This window comes from Thunnus albacares, chromosome 15 (genome assembly GCF_914725855.1).
Source record: "Thunnus albacares chromosome 15, fThuAlb1.1, whole genome shotgun sequence".
Lineage (NCBI taxonomy): Eukaryota > Metazoa > Chordata > Actinopteri > Scombriformes > Scombridae > Thunnus > Thunnus albacares.
In genome coordinates this window covers 18,053,088-18,070,316 of record NC_058120.1, presented here as the reverse complement: position 1 = coordinate 18,070,316, position 17,229 = coordinate 18,053,088, and the positions used below count along the sequence as shown (strand labels likewise).

Below are 17,229 nucleotides of genomic sequence, written 5' to 3'. Positions count from 1 at the left end.
GACAGAGCTTCTCTGCTATCTCCCCATGACCTGCTTGGCCTTTGCAAATGAATCGCTGCCCCCATGGGCCGCACGGTCAAATCTTCCAATCTCCCTCTGTGTATATTAGACTCCAGTAATGTGTTTCCATTATAAAACAATGCAAGGATAATTGTCTTTGCTGGCAATTAGCTAACAGGTTGGTTCAGTGCTATTGGCAGGGATATCCGTCATGCCCCCCTCCAGCCCCAGACTGCGCTCTTGTGTGCATGTGTGTGTTTTGTGTGTTTTTGTCAGACTCCAGAGGGAGGGCGGGCAGGCGCCCTGCAAAGATCAATAGACTTCTATATAAGGGACATTACCCCCAACCGGGTGAGTGGCTTGCCTTTGCCTAGCACCGTTTTTTTTTATTCCCCTTCTCTTTCCCTTTGCATTTAAGAGACATAGGAATGGGGCCTTTGGGACTGTGGAATATATGTACAATCACTACTGCTGGATCAATACAGAGTTTTAAATTGTTTTCTCTCCCTTCCTTGTTTTGTTTTGCTCGCTTGTTGTTGTCCTGCCCTCCCCTCCTCTCCCCTCCTTCCTCCAGCTACATACACCACCAACACCACCACTACACCTCAACATGATGACAACAAGCTGCCTCCCCCTCTCCTTGCAGCAAAAGTATTGGAGAGAGCATCAGTCAAGCAGAATGAAAGACTATCTGGTGGCGCTTGTAAATAAATCAATACATTCAAAGCAGTTTTATCACGTATTGAATATGATATCAACATCCATAATGTTCCTTGTCTCATGAAAACAGACTAGGCAGTAGGGGAGGAAAGGTCACATGAGCACTTTTACACAGTTTATATCAACTATTTGCAGGTCATTAGAAGCTGTACTACATAGGACTTTTAAACTAGAGCACACACACGCTTGGGGTGCAAAAACTTTTATTTTAATTATGGATTTTTTTTTCAGAATTTTATTTATCCAAAAACAGGGGAGATCAGACCTACTTGAAGTGATTATCAGAACAAATTCCATGATTAATAAAAATCGAACAACACAGAGATGTCAGTAAATGCCATGAAAACAATTATTACATTATATATAACCGTATTGTCATTCCAACTCTATGTCAGTAGACATTACCTCTAAGAAGTCACTTGCAGGCACATTGGGGGAGCTCCTGCTCTTTCTTTCTCCTCCTCCTGCTATCTCTTCATCTTTTCTCTCTATTCCGCCTTTGACAGGAGTTGATGTGCCTCTAGATTTAGACATACTTTTTTGAGGAGGCAATTTTGCTAGCTATTTGACCTTTTCCATTTTCCCAAGGCCCAGCTCCAGATTAGATTGCTGCTCCATGTTTTGTAACTATGTGATTCGACCGCCTTTAAGATTTATTGTCACATTCCTTTACAGAAGCCTTGTATGCAAGGTTATAAATGTCCTGTGTTTGATGTTAACACTGTGAGAATGTTAGCGTCTACTATGATTCTTTGGTTCCTTGACAGAATTCATAATAGCTTCAGTGTTTTGCAGATCAGACGTGCTGATAGCTGAATATTGTATTATGTTCTATCCAGTGAAATCTTAAGTTAGTATCCACTAGTATCATCGTTATGGTTCTTCCTCTCTTGTCTTCAAGTGCTCCTCTCTTCTCTCCCTCACCTCTCTACTAAGGCAGAGCTGGTGTGTATATGCAGCCTCTTTTCAAATAATGAGAGCAAGGGCACTTCATTAGCAAGAAGGGAGGGAGTAAGGAGGTGCAGGCAAGATGAGTGTTTCTGTGCGTGCGCGCGCGTGTGTGTGTATGCATGCGAGGGGTGGGTGCAAGGGAGGTAAGCAGCAGTGTGGCACTTCAGTTGACAAGTATACTAATTACTCCTTTTCAGAAGAGAAGCTCCAGTCAGCCTCTGCCACAGTCTAATGGCCTGACCTAGGAAGCCTCTGTCTATGGCAGAGCTTTCCCAGATCTACTATTACTACTGCTACACACACAGACGTGAACACACACACACACACACACACACACTGTAGAGTCTCATCTCACCGCTATGAGGGAGAATCAGGTGGAAGCAGATCAGTTCTGCCCCAGTAACCTCTTCAGGGACTGGGCTCCTCCTGCACAGGAGATACCACCTCATATCATCAACTAGCACCTACACACCACCACAGATAGCTTAAAAAAAAAAAACAAAAAAAAAAAATCACTTTTTTTTTTTTCCCTTCCTCTTGTGTCCCACTCTCTCTCACTCTCTCTCTCTCTTTCCCGTCTTCTGTTTTTTTTCAATACGGGAGGATAAATTTAAAAGGAGTAAATTGGAAAATCAAATGAGGGCTTTAGGCAGCCGCAGAGATTTGCAGAGCTGTCGGCCAGCGTCGGAGAGGCTCATCCATCATGTCCCACAAGTAGTCAATTCCTCTAGTATCTGTAAATGTTTTCAGATATTAGCCAATTTATATGCTCCGAGATTCATCATGGAAAATCAGCTTTAGCGGCGCACATTATCAGGACCTGTCTCTCCCTTGCTCCATGAAGTTTGATGAACGAGTGCCCCTCCACAGCTCAATGGCTTGTGCATGGGGAGTGTGGGTAGGGGGTGGGCATATAGAGGAAATGGGTAAGTGCCCCCCCACCCGTGGAAAAAAGTGGGTTTTTTAATTAATAAACAAACTTGCAGAGGAGCTCATCAGTGTCAGGGGCAATAACAATCGTCATCCGTTATTGTTTATTACGGTCCTCCCTCAACAAATGTTGCTATCTAATGAGGTTTCTCAACATTTTTTTGTGTTTGAGATAATGACTTTTTCACCCTGGTGGAGAAAGGAAGAGTAGTTACAAATGACATGAGTAAGCAATGAGAAATCAAGCCAAGGTAATGCTGTTCTTTACGTAGTGTATCTTGTTTTGGAGTTTCATATGAAAACAGGCTTGTGATTTGTTTACACTGGCTGTTTTCTTTAGCAAATCCCAATGGAGGCGTAGCGTTTCACATCTATTATTCTCTTCTTCTCTGTTCTTTCTGTTCAGATGTTGACGGTGTGATACGGTGCCTTAGTCAGAATTTATACCAACATGGGACAATTACAGTAAATTTGGTGAATGTTTACAAGGTGCAAAGTCGTGCTGCAGGGCTTTGTTCTCTGTGTCTGGTGTTCTTCAGATTATGCTTTTTATTTCCTGCACGTGTTTTTATGTGTGCGTCTCTGTGTGCCTTTAGTGTGTGTATTTAAAGAGCATTGTGTGTGTGCGTGTGTGTGTGTGGCAGAGAGGAGCTCAGGGTGTCATAGAGGAGTGCTGCCGTGCAAGGCGGGGGCGTCTTTAATAAATGTATGCTGATGTTGGAGGCTGCAACGATGCGAGGGATGCAAGGGCCCTGTTGTTATTTACTGCTGTGTTTGTGCACAGCAGCGAATCCTGGGCCTGCAAATGGCATTACAGCCCATGATGAATGAGCATTAGGGTAAACTCATTTTAAAAGCATCCTGATTTATTAGCGTACTGGCCTTCCATTTTCATCAGGTCAATGCTTGGCTGAAATTCCACAATGTCAGCGCCAAGGTCACGTCTTTATGGCTATTTTTAACCCCATCGCTCAAAAGAGCAGGAGAAAGGGATCCTATCACTTATTATAACCATTTACCAAAAATATCCAAGGGCTTGAGAGGCAAGGAGAGGGAGAGAAATGTAGTCTTAGAAGTGTGTGTTTGTGTGTTATGTGAGAGACCAAAATGTGGTGGTGGTCAACCTCCAATTATGAGCGCTAGTAAGACAAGAGCTTTAATGGCTACCGTTTGCCTTCGGGGAGGTTTATTACACACTACTGTTTTGCAGAAGCAGCATCAAATCTATAAAACGACCATTAGGAAGAGGGAAAAAATCAATCAAAATGCCATTAAAGTGGAATAAGTTGCCAATATTGCTGATGTGGTTGCGGGTCCTTTGATTTTCCTTCAGATTATTAGGCACAGTCGAGTAGTGACTTTGTTAAGGGAAACCAGTGTTGTTGGGGAGTAATATGTCTCCTGGCTTCATAAAGTTTGCTGCCTCATATTTCCCGCTTTATTGATTATCCATTATCATTTGTCATGAGGTGTCCTAACTCAAGGGGAAAATATAACACTCTTTCTTCACCGCCGTCTGCACTGCACAAGAGCATGGTATGGATCTGCGTGTGAAGGTACCAATCTCTGAGAAAAATGAGCAAAGAAATAAAGCACAGCCCTGTGCCTCGCAGCTCTAAGAGGGAGTGTGGGGTTATGGGGTGGGCTGGGGGAGTACTGTGGCTAGGAGAGACTGAAACAGAGAAGAGGTAGCAAAAAAAAAAAAAAAAAGAGGTGGCAGAGAAAGGAAAGATGGAGACAAAGAAGAAGAAACTGAAGGAGAAGAGGGAGTACTGAATGGGCTTTGTTCTTCTTCCACCCTCCTCCCTCTTTATTTCATCATAGGGTAGAGTAGATGAGGGATCACAGCACTGTTTGTCCTTCCTGTAATTGTTTTCTCAAGGAGTAATGCCTATGAAATAGCGACAATGACGGGATGAAAGGACAGAAAACTGGCATTTTAAGGGTTTTAAATGTTCTTCTAAATGTATTTTTCTATTAATGAAATTCATTTACCACACGCTTAATGATCCAGTCAGCGTTTGTAAATCTAGACCCAGATCTTTTTCAATTAATCTTTTTCTTTGGTGGATTTTTTTTTATAAACATATTTTTATAAATCTTAAATCTAAATAAGCTGTCTTGTCTTTAAACAGTTTTACACCGCACAGTTTTTTAGATGAGCTAAGGAATCTCTGTGCAGCGTTGGTACAGGCACCATTCATGCCTGAAATGTGAATAGAAACATTCCTTGTATTGTCTGTAATGCTACAAGTCTGTCAGGACCATGTGTATATATATCACTAAAATGGCGCGCCTCAACCATTTCGTCACACAATGATACAATCCATTTAATCCAAATCTTTTTAAGAAATGATTTAAGGAATTTTTTGCTGTTGCAGTGCCAGGGAATCAATCCAGCAGGCTTTCCTTTCTGATTTATAATGTTAGTAGAGCAAGAATGGGGATGAGAGATGCAGAATAGTCAGCGTTCATAACATAGATAAACTACATGGGGCTCCTGTGCTCTGGACTGAAACATTTATCTATAGAAAATCTGTATAGACACCAAGCAGCCATCTAATGGACTAGTGTGGAAATACTGCACTAACAGTGGCATAGTGAATTACAGTATGTCAAGCTTGCCTTGTCTATTTTTTTCCACTGTTCGCTTCCCATTCAATGCAGCAATTACATTTTTTTAGCATATATATGTTACACACACACTACAATGTTTGTTTCCATTTGCATATGAATGTTTATGTGATTTCTGTTTATGTGTCTTACTTTTCTCTCTTGTTCTCAGCCTCTAAAACAGTCCTCAACAGCATGCTTAAGGAGCCATCGTTAATTCCAGACCAGACTTTGGCCAATAACGTCTACCAAGTAAGTGTTCTAAACTGCAGTGCGGTCCCTTCTGGCAGTGAGAGTAAATAGTTAAATAGGCAAGTTAGCGGAGAGCTAAGTCGGAAGTTAGCCGGCTCGGCCAGCGGAAGTCTCTGGTGCGCATCCTCTATGGGCGCCCTTCAGCTTTGGCACACCAATCATTGCTGGTTGATATAAAACACATCACTACCAGTGTAACAGCACGGGAAGCTCACCATAGACATCAGATTTAAAGACTCTGTATATTGTGAAATACAGAGATTTATCTGATGGTGATAGGCTTTATCAGCATTGTGTGAACTCGTTAGGCAAGAGCTTAAATGTAACAGACGTTCATTTATATGAAAAAATCCTGCACTCCAGCTTTAACTTTCACAATTTATATATTTTAGGAGATTATGTAAATCATTTAGTGTCATGGAATGGTTTCTAAATTTACTTCTATTGAATTTTCTATTATATATAAAGTTTTTTGTGCTACCTGTTTCCATGTAACAAATCTACTGCTCATGTAGGGAGCTTTTAAATGTTACTTTATTCACCTGTCTGACAGACAGCATCAGCCGCTCATGTTTGCTGATGAAGTCACGTGAGAGCCGGCGGTCATGCCTGCCAATCTGCCAGCATCTCCAGTGTTTTCTCCTTTCCCAGCACTGTATGGGCTTCCTTCCCTCACCTCCTCCCACCCACCCTTTTTGCACGCCATAATATTTCTTCCCCCTCTTTTCAGTGCACAATAAATGACTGCTGTTATGGACCGCTGGTAGACTGCATCAAACAGTATCCTATCCCATAAAATTTTAAGCCTGAAATTGACGAGAAGCTATTGAAGGGGATGAGATGTGTCTGGCTTCACCTGACATAAAAGTTCTGCTTCACAGAGGAAGTGTTTCATCCTGCCTGCCATCCCACTATCACCGATACAGGGTCTGGAAGGCGATGGAGGGGAGAGGAGGAGGAGAGGATAGGCTGATCTAAATGCATCTCCATGTGCACGCTGTGGATCGGACCCAATGTTCTATGCTACAAAGGGGGGGGAAATGGCATTCATAAGCCTGGTGTTTAATGTGTTCTTTTGTTTGGTATTTTATTCAACCCAGCTTGTTTGGTATTTATGTAAATTATGTGATTTGAGAAAAAAAAAACTGTCAAGTATCATTTTAAAAATGATTTTAATTTGATTGCATTTAGCTCTGATAAATCTGATGTAGTTCAGCACCATGGAGAGTTCTGGGCAACTTGAACTGTTTTATTTAATTATTTTATTGCACATTTTTTGTAATCCTTATTAAGTTTGACTCCTTGTGTTTTCCTTCCCCCTCCTTGGCCTTGACTATAGGGACAGACTATAGGCTATTTGGGGGCAACTATTTCCAGGGGGAGGGGACTTATTTAAATGAGTGTATACGTGTACGTCTGCATGTTATTGTTTCTGTCCAAGCTTTCACTTGTGTGGTCGGGCTGGATCGATCTGTTCATAGCCAGTCAACCCTGTCCCATCCTGCCCTCGTTCCACATCCCCACTTTTTACCTTTCTTTGGCAGTCCTCTCTGAAGTGTCAACTTAGAGTCAGTTACTCCACCACAGAGAGTCCATGATAGCCGCCTCACTACTATGTGCTTTTGAAGAGCTCCATCACCACATGAGCGTAATAGCTCTTAGTTCATGTGTGCATTAGGAGCTAGAGAATTAATACAATGCATCTATTAATTAGAATCCAGTTAGTGAGTAATCAGTGTGTGTTGAGAGTAGTATTATGCTGTAAGAAGTTCATAAGTGCAGGATGCCTTCTGAGACATCAAGCAGCATGCACCCTGATGCAAAATGGCATTTATTCTAAAAGCATTTTCTTTAAAGATTTTAGAAGCATGAGTGGAGCAGCTAGGCCAGGCGCATTTTACCAGATTGGCATTTGTTCTGTCTTCCTAATTTAGATAATGCACTTTGGAGATTTGTTGTGAAAGCAGATTAAGTTTGACCTGAAAACTCTGATTGTGCTCTCGCTATACATCGGTATGAAGGGAAGTGGCTTTCACTTTGCATAGTAAGCCAATAGACCTTTTTCACAACAGACATTTCGAAATGTCGATGCAGGAAAAGCAGAGGGGTGATTAATAACATTAATAATGGCTGAATTCCATTTAGTTTTTCCATATTCTTGACCCTGGTATAGTTCATGATGGTTCACCAGTATAGCTTCGTTAGACTCTTGAATGGAACTGAGCCATCTTTAACGTTATTTGCTCCACTTGTTCTTTTCCTACTATGACAAGTCAAAATGTCTGCTGTGAAAAAGGTCTATACCAAAAGCAGATTCTTTACTTGATGTCAAACATACAAATGCACCGTTAAGCTTACATCACCTCTCATCTGTCTTACCACAGAAAACTACAAAAGCAGATGTTTTTTGTGGTTTCCATAGTAACCAATTTTACAGGTAAAATGTCAGATTTTCTTGCAGGATTTTAGTGGGTTTTTTTGTTTTTTACATAAATATTGATTAGGAATTTTTGAGCCAATTTGATGATGAGTTCACATTTAAAACATGCTGCTGTTGCTGTATGTTGGAATCCTTGACTCTCTATTCTCAGTGCTATTGGCCAAGAACATGAGGTACTGCTCCGTGACAAACTGAAGGAGAGAAACCTTTCCTTTCTAGGTAAGTCATCTCTTGACCTTCTCATCACGATCTCTAAAGTCACAAAGGGCTGGACATGACTGATGCAGTGGATGCTATCTCTTATTGATTTGCTAACAACCAGGAGCTGTTATCAAATATCCTGTTTATGCACCAGCCTACAATGAATATTTAAAGAATGAAAGCTTGAAGGGTAGCTCTTAATGTGTCATTGGCTTGAAGGTTTGGCTCTCTCAAGTTGCCTTTCAATGTTTTTTCTTTTCTTTTCTTTTTTTTTACTTCAAAATTGATGAAATAGGCCCATTTCTATTCACATGAACATGTCCATTTTGCCTGCAATAGTTTTTTAATCATTTAATGTTCAGGGAAAAACACTTCACTTTGGTAATAATTTCAACCAATTATGTTTTTGTTATAATAATGCCTTTATAACACCATTTCTTGTAAATCAAAGTAGAGTGTCCACGTGTGAAATTGCGAAACTGAATTTTGAACCCCTTTCCCTCTTCCACCCCCATCTCATCACCATCCCCTAGGTCAGATGAGTGATGAAGGATAAAAGTCATTCCCTCTGTCATTAAGACCATATCATTTATTTGGACCTGGAGTGCTGACCTTTCTTCAGGGCTGTACAGAGGACTGTCCTAAAACTGTCAGAGTTCGGGGGGCACAAGGGCCACTGAGGCAGCCTCACCCCATCTGATAAATGGATTGGAAATAAGCTACCCAACAGCAGGGATGGCCCATTAATTTTAATCAAAGGTGATGTAAAAAGGCGATCAGAGCCACATGACAATGTCAACAGCCCACTAGGTGTGAATAGAGGTCCCCATCCTACCCCACACACATTACCACACCCAGGATGCCCCTCTGCACCAGAGGCTTCTGGCAGCCTCTCTGACCTCACTCGGCTCTCTTTCTCCATCCTTGGCTGATGCTGCCTCCTCACCAGCACTGACACCGCCACCCTCCATCTCTCCTCAATTCTCTTCCATGCCCCATTAGTTGAGCTTGGCTGGAGACAAAGAGGCAGGCCCTTGGAACTGAATGACCTGGTCAGCCTGAGATTTAATGGAGAAATCAGGTGTTGTAGGGATAATAGCCGAAGCGCGCCAGAAGTCAAGGACAATGGCTGCAGCCTGTGCAGGCAGGGGTCAGGCTTACAGAGGCTATAATGCCAACCTTGTCCCCTTGCTGTATATTTTATAAAGCTCTGCCAAACTGCAAACTGGAGAGCAGCTCTGTAACTCGGCTTTACAGGCTTTTGTGCAAAGACAGCGAATACGTGTCAGATGTAGTTAATGGTTTTACTGTGCTTGCTGTCCTCTATTATTATTTCTTCTGCTTTGCTCTGCTTGGAGTTTTGTTACGAGCACCTTGGTGAATCCTGTTAGGTTAGAAGCCTGTGATTGCTGTACAGTATGTAGCCTACATACAGTAGGCTTATTACTAACAGAGCTTGTTCAGTTAAGAATAAAACTTATACAATTCTGCACTTTTATCTCCTGTAGATGAAAACCAACTGAGAGCTATGGGCTATGACAAAACACCCGATATCATCCTGGAGGTTCCAATTGGTTAGTAATCCCATTACAAATGTCAATATTTTATCTAAAATGACTGCCTGGTACCATTTCTCAAAGAGGATTATGTAGTTGTCAAAATGTTGTCATGTTAATGCAGTATCTTTCATTTTTTGAATGACAGGAGTAAAAAACAAAGAAAATGTTACTTGTCCCCTCTGGATCTTGTTTGTGTGGCTTTCTTGTCAACAGTTGTCTGAGTGTTTCTGTGTGTTTCTGTTTATGAAAAGCTGTGGAGGGACACATTGTACACTGGATTGAGAGCAAAGCCTCGTTTGGAGACGACCACAGCCACCGCACCTATCTCAATGAACAGTTCTGGAGCTACTGGAACAGGTTAATCTTCTCTTCATATTCTTCACTCTTCGTATTCTCTTCTTGTATTCTATTTCATTCATAATCTCACATCTTTGTATTGCATTGTTTGTATTCTGTTTTCATTTGGACCCTGGGGAACAGAGGTTTGTGTGTGTGTATGCTTAGGGGTTTGTGTCTCAATGGTAGAATTGAAAAAGAGGCAAAACATACAGACCTTCATTGTCTATTGAGAAAACATAATTTTCCTGCATCTTTAGATATTTACAAAGTCTTCCCATGGAGAACACAAAGTTTTTGTTTTGTTTTTTTAATCATACAGCATTGAAAATATAGTTTATAGTTGTATGTAGAATGCTTCTGTGTCCCTTTTTTTAGCTATTGAAGCGTTAATTCTTACTTTAAAAGCTGCATATATTTTACAGTGTCCCTGCCATTGAATAAGTTGGGTAGGTCGATCCTTACCTATTACATACCAGCAAAAAAAAATGTGAGCATCTGACATTCACCATTATCCAAAAATTCAGCCAACTTTAATCTTAAGTAATCAGGTAGAGTTTTTTTCGCGTTGGGGCAAATACAGAGAAAAGTCAGGGTTACTCACACATGGTCTTCACATCCCTGCTTCTTTTTGCACGGGTTCCAGTCACCAAGTTGAAAAGTCGCCCCCACTGCCTCCATCGGCCTCGTTACGGCCTCGGCCCCCCTTAGCCGTGACGGCCAGCTGACATGTTGTGACATGGTGCTGGAGCGCCAGGAGGTTCCAAACCCCCGATGCTGTGTCCAGAAACTAGGCACAGCCAGCTCTCTCTTTCTTTGTCTCTTTGTTTTTGGGTTCTTTGTTCATGTATAGTACCAGTGTTGTGGTCTATCAAGACCCAAGCATAGAGAGGAGCTGTTTACCATCAATTCAAATTTATGTGTAGTTTATTATGTGTAGTTCCCAAACCTGAAACAATCCTACCGTCATCTGACTATTAGAGATTAGATAGCAAACTATATTTATATCAGGGTTTTTGTTAAATACTGTAGATAACATTTCCATTCAAAATAGCTTGTTATGTTTGTGCTCTTGCAACTTTGGCATACAATGAAAACTAAGTGGGAGCACACACTTTTGAAATTGATAATCCCATCATACTCCTGAGTTCTTAAGACACTCCTGTATATCCCACAAACAATGTAAAATAGATCAATATTTTAAGTAGCAATAACTTCCAAGGCATTTTCAAAATATGTTGTAATTAATAGATTTATAGTTGGTTTGAAAAAAATAAATAGAGTCACCACATTTAGCGAATCTTACCCTGTCTATGGACGACTGACCTGCTGATTTCACTCAGAAGCTGCCAGCAGAACAGTCATTTGATTTTCAGGGAAGATGACTCATTCAATATCATTGAGCAATTGAAGTGTGGGAGATGATGTCAAGGTCATAATCAATGGTGTGTTTAATTTTCTCAGTTTTATTTGGAAATGGCCTGCTTCCTGCTTCTTTTTTTTTTTTTTTTTTTAACTATTGTTGACGTCAGGAACTAAAAGTCACTGAGGTGTGAATTTAAAAAGCCCCATTTCTCATGGTTACCATCTTTGTTGGGCCTCATTAAATGCCTCTAAGAAAGTTGGAGACTGAAAAAGGCTTTGTTTAATCTCCAGAACATTCTTTTAACATGTTTAATGAGAATTTACTTAAATGATTGCTGTCTCGGTCGATCAAATCTAAAATAACGTAACAGTGAAGAGAGCTCATATGATTACCATTACAGGCAGCATGACAGGGAGATCAGATGTCTACATAAATATCTCATTGTCAATGTGCTTTCTTGGTTTGGATTGAAGAAAATGGAATGAATCTGTCTTTGGTCTGCCTCTTTGGTACTAGTGGCATTAGTTTACAGTAAGTCAAAATATCATAATACTAATAGGCTGATCGGATGGTTAGGGTTAGTCTGAGCCTTACATATTTGCCCAGGGGTGGCTTTCATTGATATTCACTGGGGCGGCCTTGTCCGAGTGTATTAAGGAACTGACAAAGTAGATCCCATCATGTCAGCCAGCAGCCCGGTCAGATAAACATTGTCGTGTCAAAAATGAAAAAATGTCAGTCCCTTCAGACCCTACCTTTTCCAGCACCCTTGTAATTTTTAATTGACATTTACTGTTGACATTTGAAAATGTGCCTCATCTTTCTCTTATTGTTAGACCTTATACATCATAGTCTGAGGTACAAGTGTGTGTGCGTTCGTGCATGTTTGTGGGTGTGTGTGTAAAGAAAAAGCAGTGAATTTAGGGTCAGTGCTTTGTAGTCACAAAAGCATAAACCAATAGAGAACAAGGGGACAAGAGAGTGATGGGGTGACATCATCTTTCTGTCACTTCTCATTAGTTGGTTTTAGTTTATGAGACGAGCCCTGAAGGGCTGATGTTTAGGGTGTTTGTCCATTCCTTCATTCTTCAAACTCAGATTTCAATGCTTGACTCCAAACCTTATGGGTTTCTTTTAGACTGCCCTTGGAATCACACAGCAGTGTTTGTAATTACTTCATTGCCCCTGATTGACATTTCCAGTGATTTGCTTATTTTTCATGAATTCCCTCTTTGCTTTAACTGAGCTGCTTCAACCATTGCTTGTGTTAATTGTTCTTGGTTTGCCCTCAAGCATTGCAGAGTGAGCTATGGGGACATGTTTTTGCAGACAGAAAGAAAAAACATAACTAATTTTCCCTCCAAAGCCCTCACCAACTGCATTTATCATCCAAACAATAGTCTTGCCAAAACACTAACCCCATAATGAACCCCTCTTCAGTGGAGTGAGGGGTAATGGCGCTTCACCTACAATGCTCCTAAGAAAAAAGAGAAAAGAGGAAAAAAATGGAGAGAAAAACGGTCTTCTGCAGAATCAAACGGCGTGTTCAGGGCCAGTGCCTGGATGAGATGGCGAAGCAGCAGCTATTGGTGTCTTCCAGCCATCAATCTTAGCTGGTGGCGTTCCAGAGCCAGCGAGCCCTCTGCTCTGACGGATGTTCAGATAATTGAGTTATCCATCTCGCCCAACTATCAGAGTTGCATAAAAATTATTCACCTGCTGGTGAATATTAAACACATAATGAGCCTCTTGTGTGTTTTAGGAGAAGTGGGTAAGGTTAAACACAGCATGTAATGAAATATGGACTCTGGTGTGGTACCACCTTAACTGCCCCTCCTTGATTATGGTGTACTTAAATCAATTATGGTTGGCAAAGTTCCCCCATTACTCTGCTAGCATCAGCTAAAGTTCTGGCCTTGTATTTGTCTGATTAGTTTAGCTTACCAATTACTTTATTCAGAATCTATTTAGATAATGACTGTTATTTGCTGACTTCGTTATTATTTTTGCACTTGAATTATTGTAATGCATTTGCCAAAATTATGTAGTGAGTTGTAGTGATTTTGGTTGTTGCTATTGTTCATGGCAAATGTTATCCATGCCAGTGGTCACTGTGAGATTTAGTTACTGAATATGTGTGTGGAGTCTCTTAAAAGCTGTGTATCTGCAACAGAGGACAAAATACAGAAATGAAGTGTCGGTACATGATGGATGGATAAATAGATGGGTATACAGATCAATGATAAGTCCTCATTGTTAGGAGAGAGCGTATCATGGCTTGCACAAAAAAAAAGAATTCAGTCAAAACACTACAGTCTATCATATCAAAGTACATTCATACAGCAAAAAATGAGACAAAAATGGTTAAAAGGGCTCCTCTTAAATTGATATAATGCTTGTCTTTTGTATCCTGTTTTACTAGCTTTGCCTGTTATGAAGCCTGACATCTTTTCTCTTTTCTCATTATGAATTTGTCAGATTATAAGAGATCTTTGTGCCACTTAATTGTCCTGCATGCAGCAGTTGTGTACCATGAAAGAATCAATAGAGTAAATCAGAATATACTGTACCATTTACCACAAAATAGCTTTTCGGCAACAGAGCTACTTTGCACTGTAGTATAGCAGATTAAAGAGTTAGATAAATATATTCTGAGCCTGTTCTTCTCTTTGCTGTTCCCCATTTTCCCTCCCCCAGTCCACCCAACCCAGCACAATGGACAGTCTGTGTGGAAATGAGCACGGACGCCAGCTTCCCCCCTCCCAAAGTAAATCAGCTGTGAGATTCGTAAACTGCAAATGTGTCAGAGTTGAAAATGTTAGCTCTCTTAATGGAGGCTTGAAAAGGTTAGATCTGATAAAAAGCTGTCAGCCGTCCACAAAAAATGATTTATAGCAATATAATGGGACAGTATGCCTCATTTCTCCCTCATATGAAACGGGGGTTAAGACTTTTGGGTTTGCCATTATACATCATCTGTCTTGACCACTTGGAAATTTGTTGAAACTTGAATGCACGCACATGCATTATGTTTCATCAGGCTCTTTTGTTTTAGCAATTTTGAAAGTCATGCGCTCTTGTTATGTGGATAATTTATGTCCTCCCATAATTACCAGCAGAAGATTCTCATGCTCCAAAAGTGCATATCGATCTCCATTCAAATCTGTTTTGTGCAAATGAGATTAGTGCGTGTCCTTTGTTGTAACGCTTTTTTGATGTACATAATGAAAGCAAAACTACAATTAATGAGGAAGTCATAATTCTGAAGACTCTCACCAGACTGTTTCTACAACATTACTAATCTGCTCGCTGACACATTGGCTAATGACTAGACAGAAATCTGATTTATGTGATGTTTTATATTAGTTGACACAGCTGCAATTAGACATCTTGAGTTCTTTGTGAACTTTTTCCAATTATATCTTGGAACTGTATGCTGTAGATTTTACAGCTGAAATTGCTTGATAATTCTGTTAAAGTCTGAGAACCGTCAATCCGTTTGCGACATCAAATTAATTTTTTGATTCAAGATATTGTATACTGTGGTCCTTTTTTTTAATGGACATGTCCATCATTTTTTGTTGAACTTTTCCAAAGCAGTGATATGAAGGCTTAATTAATGGAGTGTAATGACGTAGTATATTGTAGACAATCCTTACTGACTTACTATTCAGCTGATTAGGCCTTTAAGTCTGAAAAAGCTTTTATTACTAGATCCTTATGTTTTTGCTTCCATGTGTATGACTGGTTACATTGGAATGAATGCCTTTGTGTTGCAAATAGCCAGGTTATGTGTTCCCATTTAATACTATTGTAGCATACAAGCCTCAGCAGCAGCGGGGCCATCATAGAGCCAGAGCAGATAGGGGATGTCACCTGAGAGAGGGCGCCCACAGGCCATGGCTGCTGCTAATCCAATGAGGCTGGACATAACAGGGTGTCCCCGAGGACAGGTACTGGCGCTTGTAGGGTGACAATGTGACACCTCCAAGACCTGTGCCCTGCCATACCTTACCTCACCTTCCTGTCATAGGTGTGCACAACAAAAAAAAAACAAAAACAATTCTCCATCTTGATTGTGGCCTTTAAAAAATAACTGATATTCACTGTAATCATAGTGATGCAATGTTTAGTATATTAATAGCTGCATTACTGCACATTCCAAGTGGTTCTAATGGGTTTTAATGTCTTGACGTTTTTATTTATTTGATATATGCGAGAAAAACAAATCGAGTTAGAGCTTGATTTCCTCTGTTTTTTGAAAGCTCAAATATGAGTTTTCCTGGTAAAGCTTGTGCAGTAGTGCCTAGAACATTGCCTTCCCCCTATTTATAGTTATGGATACCCCATGTAGTGCAGGAACGTGGCCTCTTTTATTGTTTCCTTTGTTATGACATCCTCTTGTAGAATATTCCACAGCTAGAAAAATAGCTACCCACAATGGTGGTTCCTTTAGGGCCATGCAAGTGTTTGTTTTAGGGCACCTCAGTACACAGAAGTGCAATGCTGGCCCCCAAAGCACAAGTAACTTGGAATATTAATGGCAAATGACAAGTCAGCTCTGATGCTTCAAGGATTTCATGCTTTTAAGGATGCACATTTGGGTGCATTGTTTAAGGCGTCTGGGGTGTAATCCGCACTCTCAGGTCTCCAGCAGCCTCAGGATTTAGCTTTGGTTAAGCCTCCATGTCTCCTATTTATTTGAGTAGGGTTGTATGTGTGCATTATCCAAATTTGTCATTTACCATTGAGTCTGAGAGCAGCTTTGACACGGCCGCTGTGTGTATAAACGAGGAGCGGGACAGAAAGCGGCACCCCAGCGATATATATCCCTCCTCCTGTCTTTCTGCTTGCCTGCGACACTGTGAGATGGAGAAGAAAGCCTCAAGTAAAATGAGGTGCAAGCATGTCAGCTCCATGAATTCCTGTTTTGCTATGGAACTTTTTAAAAGATGAACGTACATGTTTTTGTCAGCTTTCACGATGTATGTCATCAGACCTACAGAGACACACTTTTTTTTCCCCCTATTTTCTCAGTCTCCCTGCCTTTTCCCCCTTCTTTTTTCCTCTACAGTGACCTTCTGGGTTTCATTCCCAGAAGAAGTCAGCAACATTTGTCAAAAGCACAGCAAGTAGTGGGCAAGGATTAGAATGGCTTTTTGTAAAACTCAGTCTAACAGGAGGATCTCGATGGTTGCCTGACCCCCAAAAGACATTCAGGCCTACATTATACTCAATGTGATGTGAAACTCGTAGTGATATTTTCCTGACACAAAGATAGCCGAGACAAATAGATTTTATAAACCGTGCTAGATGTTTGTTGCACATCACACAAAAGCCCGTGTGCACACACAGTTATTACTGCTACTGCTACAAAGTTTAAAAGAGATAACTGAAAAAAGGAAGATAATTATAGGGACGTTTGTTATCGTGCAATGGGTGAGCTTTTGTATCTTGCTGGATATTTTGCTGAATCTATCATAAAGGCTAAAGGAAATTTAAGACGACATTATCTTCATGTATACACACATTTAAGCTCAAACGGCTTAAAGCTATAACAGAAATATTTATGCTTTAGAGGACCTTTGGTTCATGAGGCCTTTTATGTATTTCTTTTCATGCACTTCCACAGCTGCTTCAAAAGAATCTTAATGCTGCCCAAGTTAAGGGCTTAACTGTATCCTAACCTCTCTGTAGAGGGGATGGAGGAGACCGGGAGTCATCAGATGATTCTCTGTGTCTTCCCAAGGTTTAAGGAGAGTGCTGGACCATGAGTTCTTTGGCCTGTCACAGGAAAAGAATGAGACCAAGAAAAGTGTGTAAAAAAAAAAAAACAAACAAACAAACAAAACAAAACATAT

The 17,229-nt window shown here is 40.6% G+C and overlaps 1 protein-coding gene across 2 annotated transcripts in view; it reads left to right on the top strand.

The window, feature by feature from the left end:
* cdin1 (CDAN1 interacting nuclease 1) overlaps positions 1-17,229 on the top strand; it is a 56,991-nt gene that overhangs the window by 19,213 nt on the left and 20,549 nt on the right. For both annotated transcript variants that reach the window (XM_044375730.1, XM_044375732.1), the window contains exons 7-11: positions 5,387-5,466; positions 6,197-6,246; positions 8,058-8,125; positions 9,616-9,681; positions 9,918-10,023. In XM_044375730.1, coding sequence (XP_044231665.1) covers positions 5,387-5,466; positions 6,197-6,246; positions 8,058-8,125; positions 9,616-9,681; positions 9,918-10,023 — 370 coding nt within the window. The remainder of the gene's footprint in view (positions 1-5,386; positions 5,467-6,196; positions 6,247-8,057; positions 8,126-9,615; positions 9,682-9,917; positions 10,024-17,229) is intronic.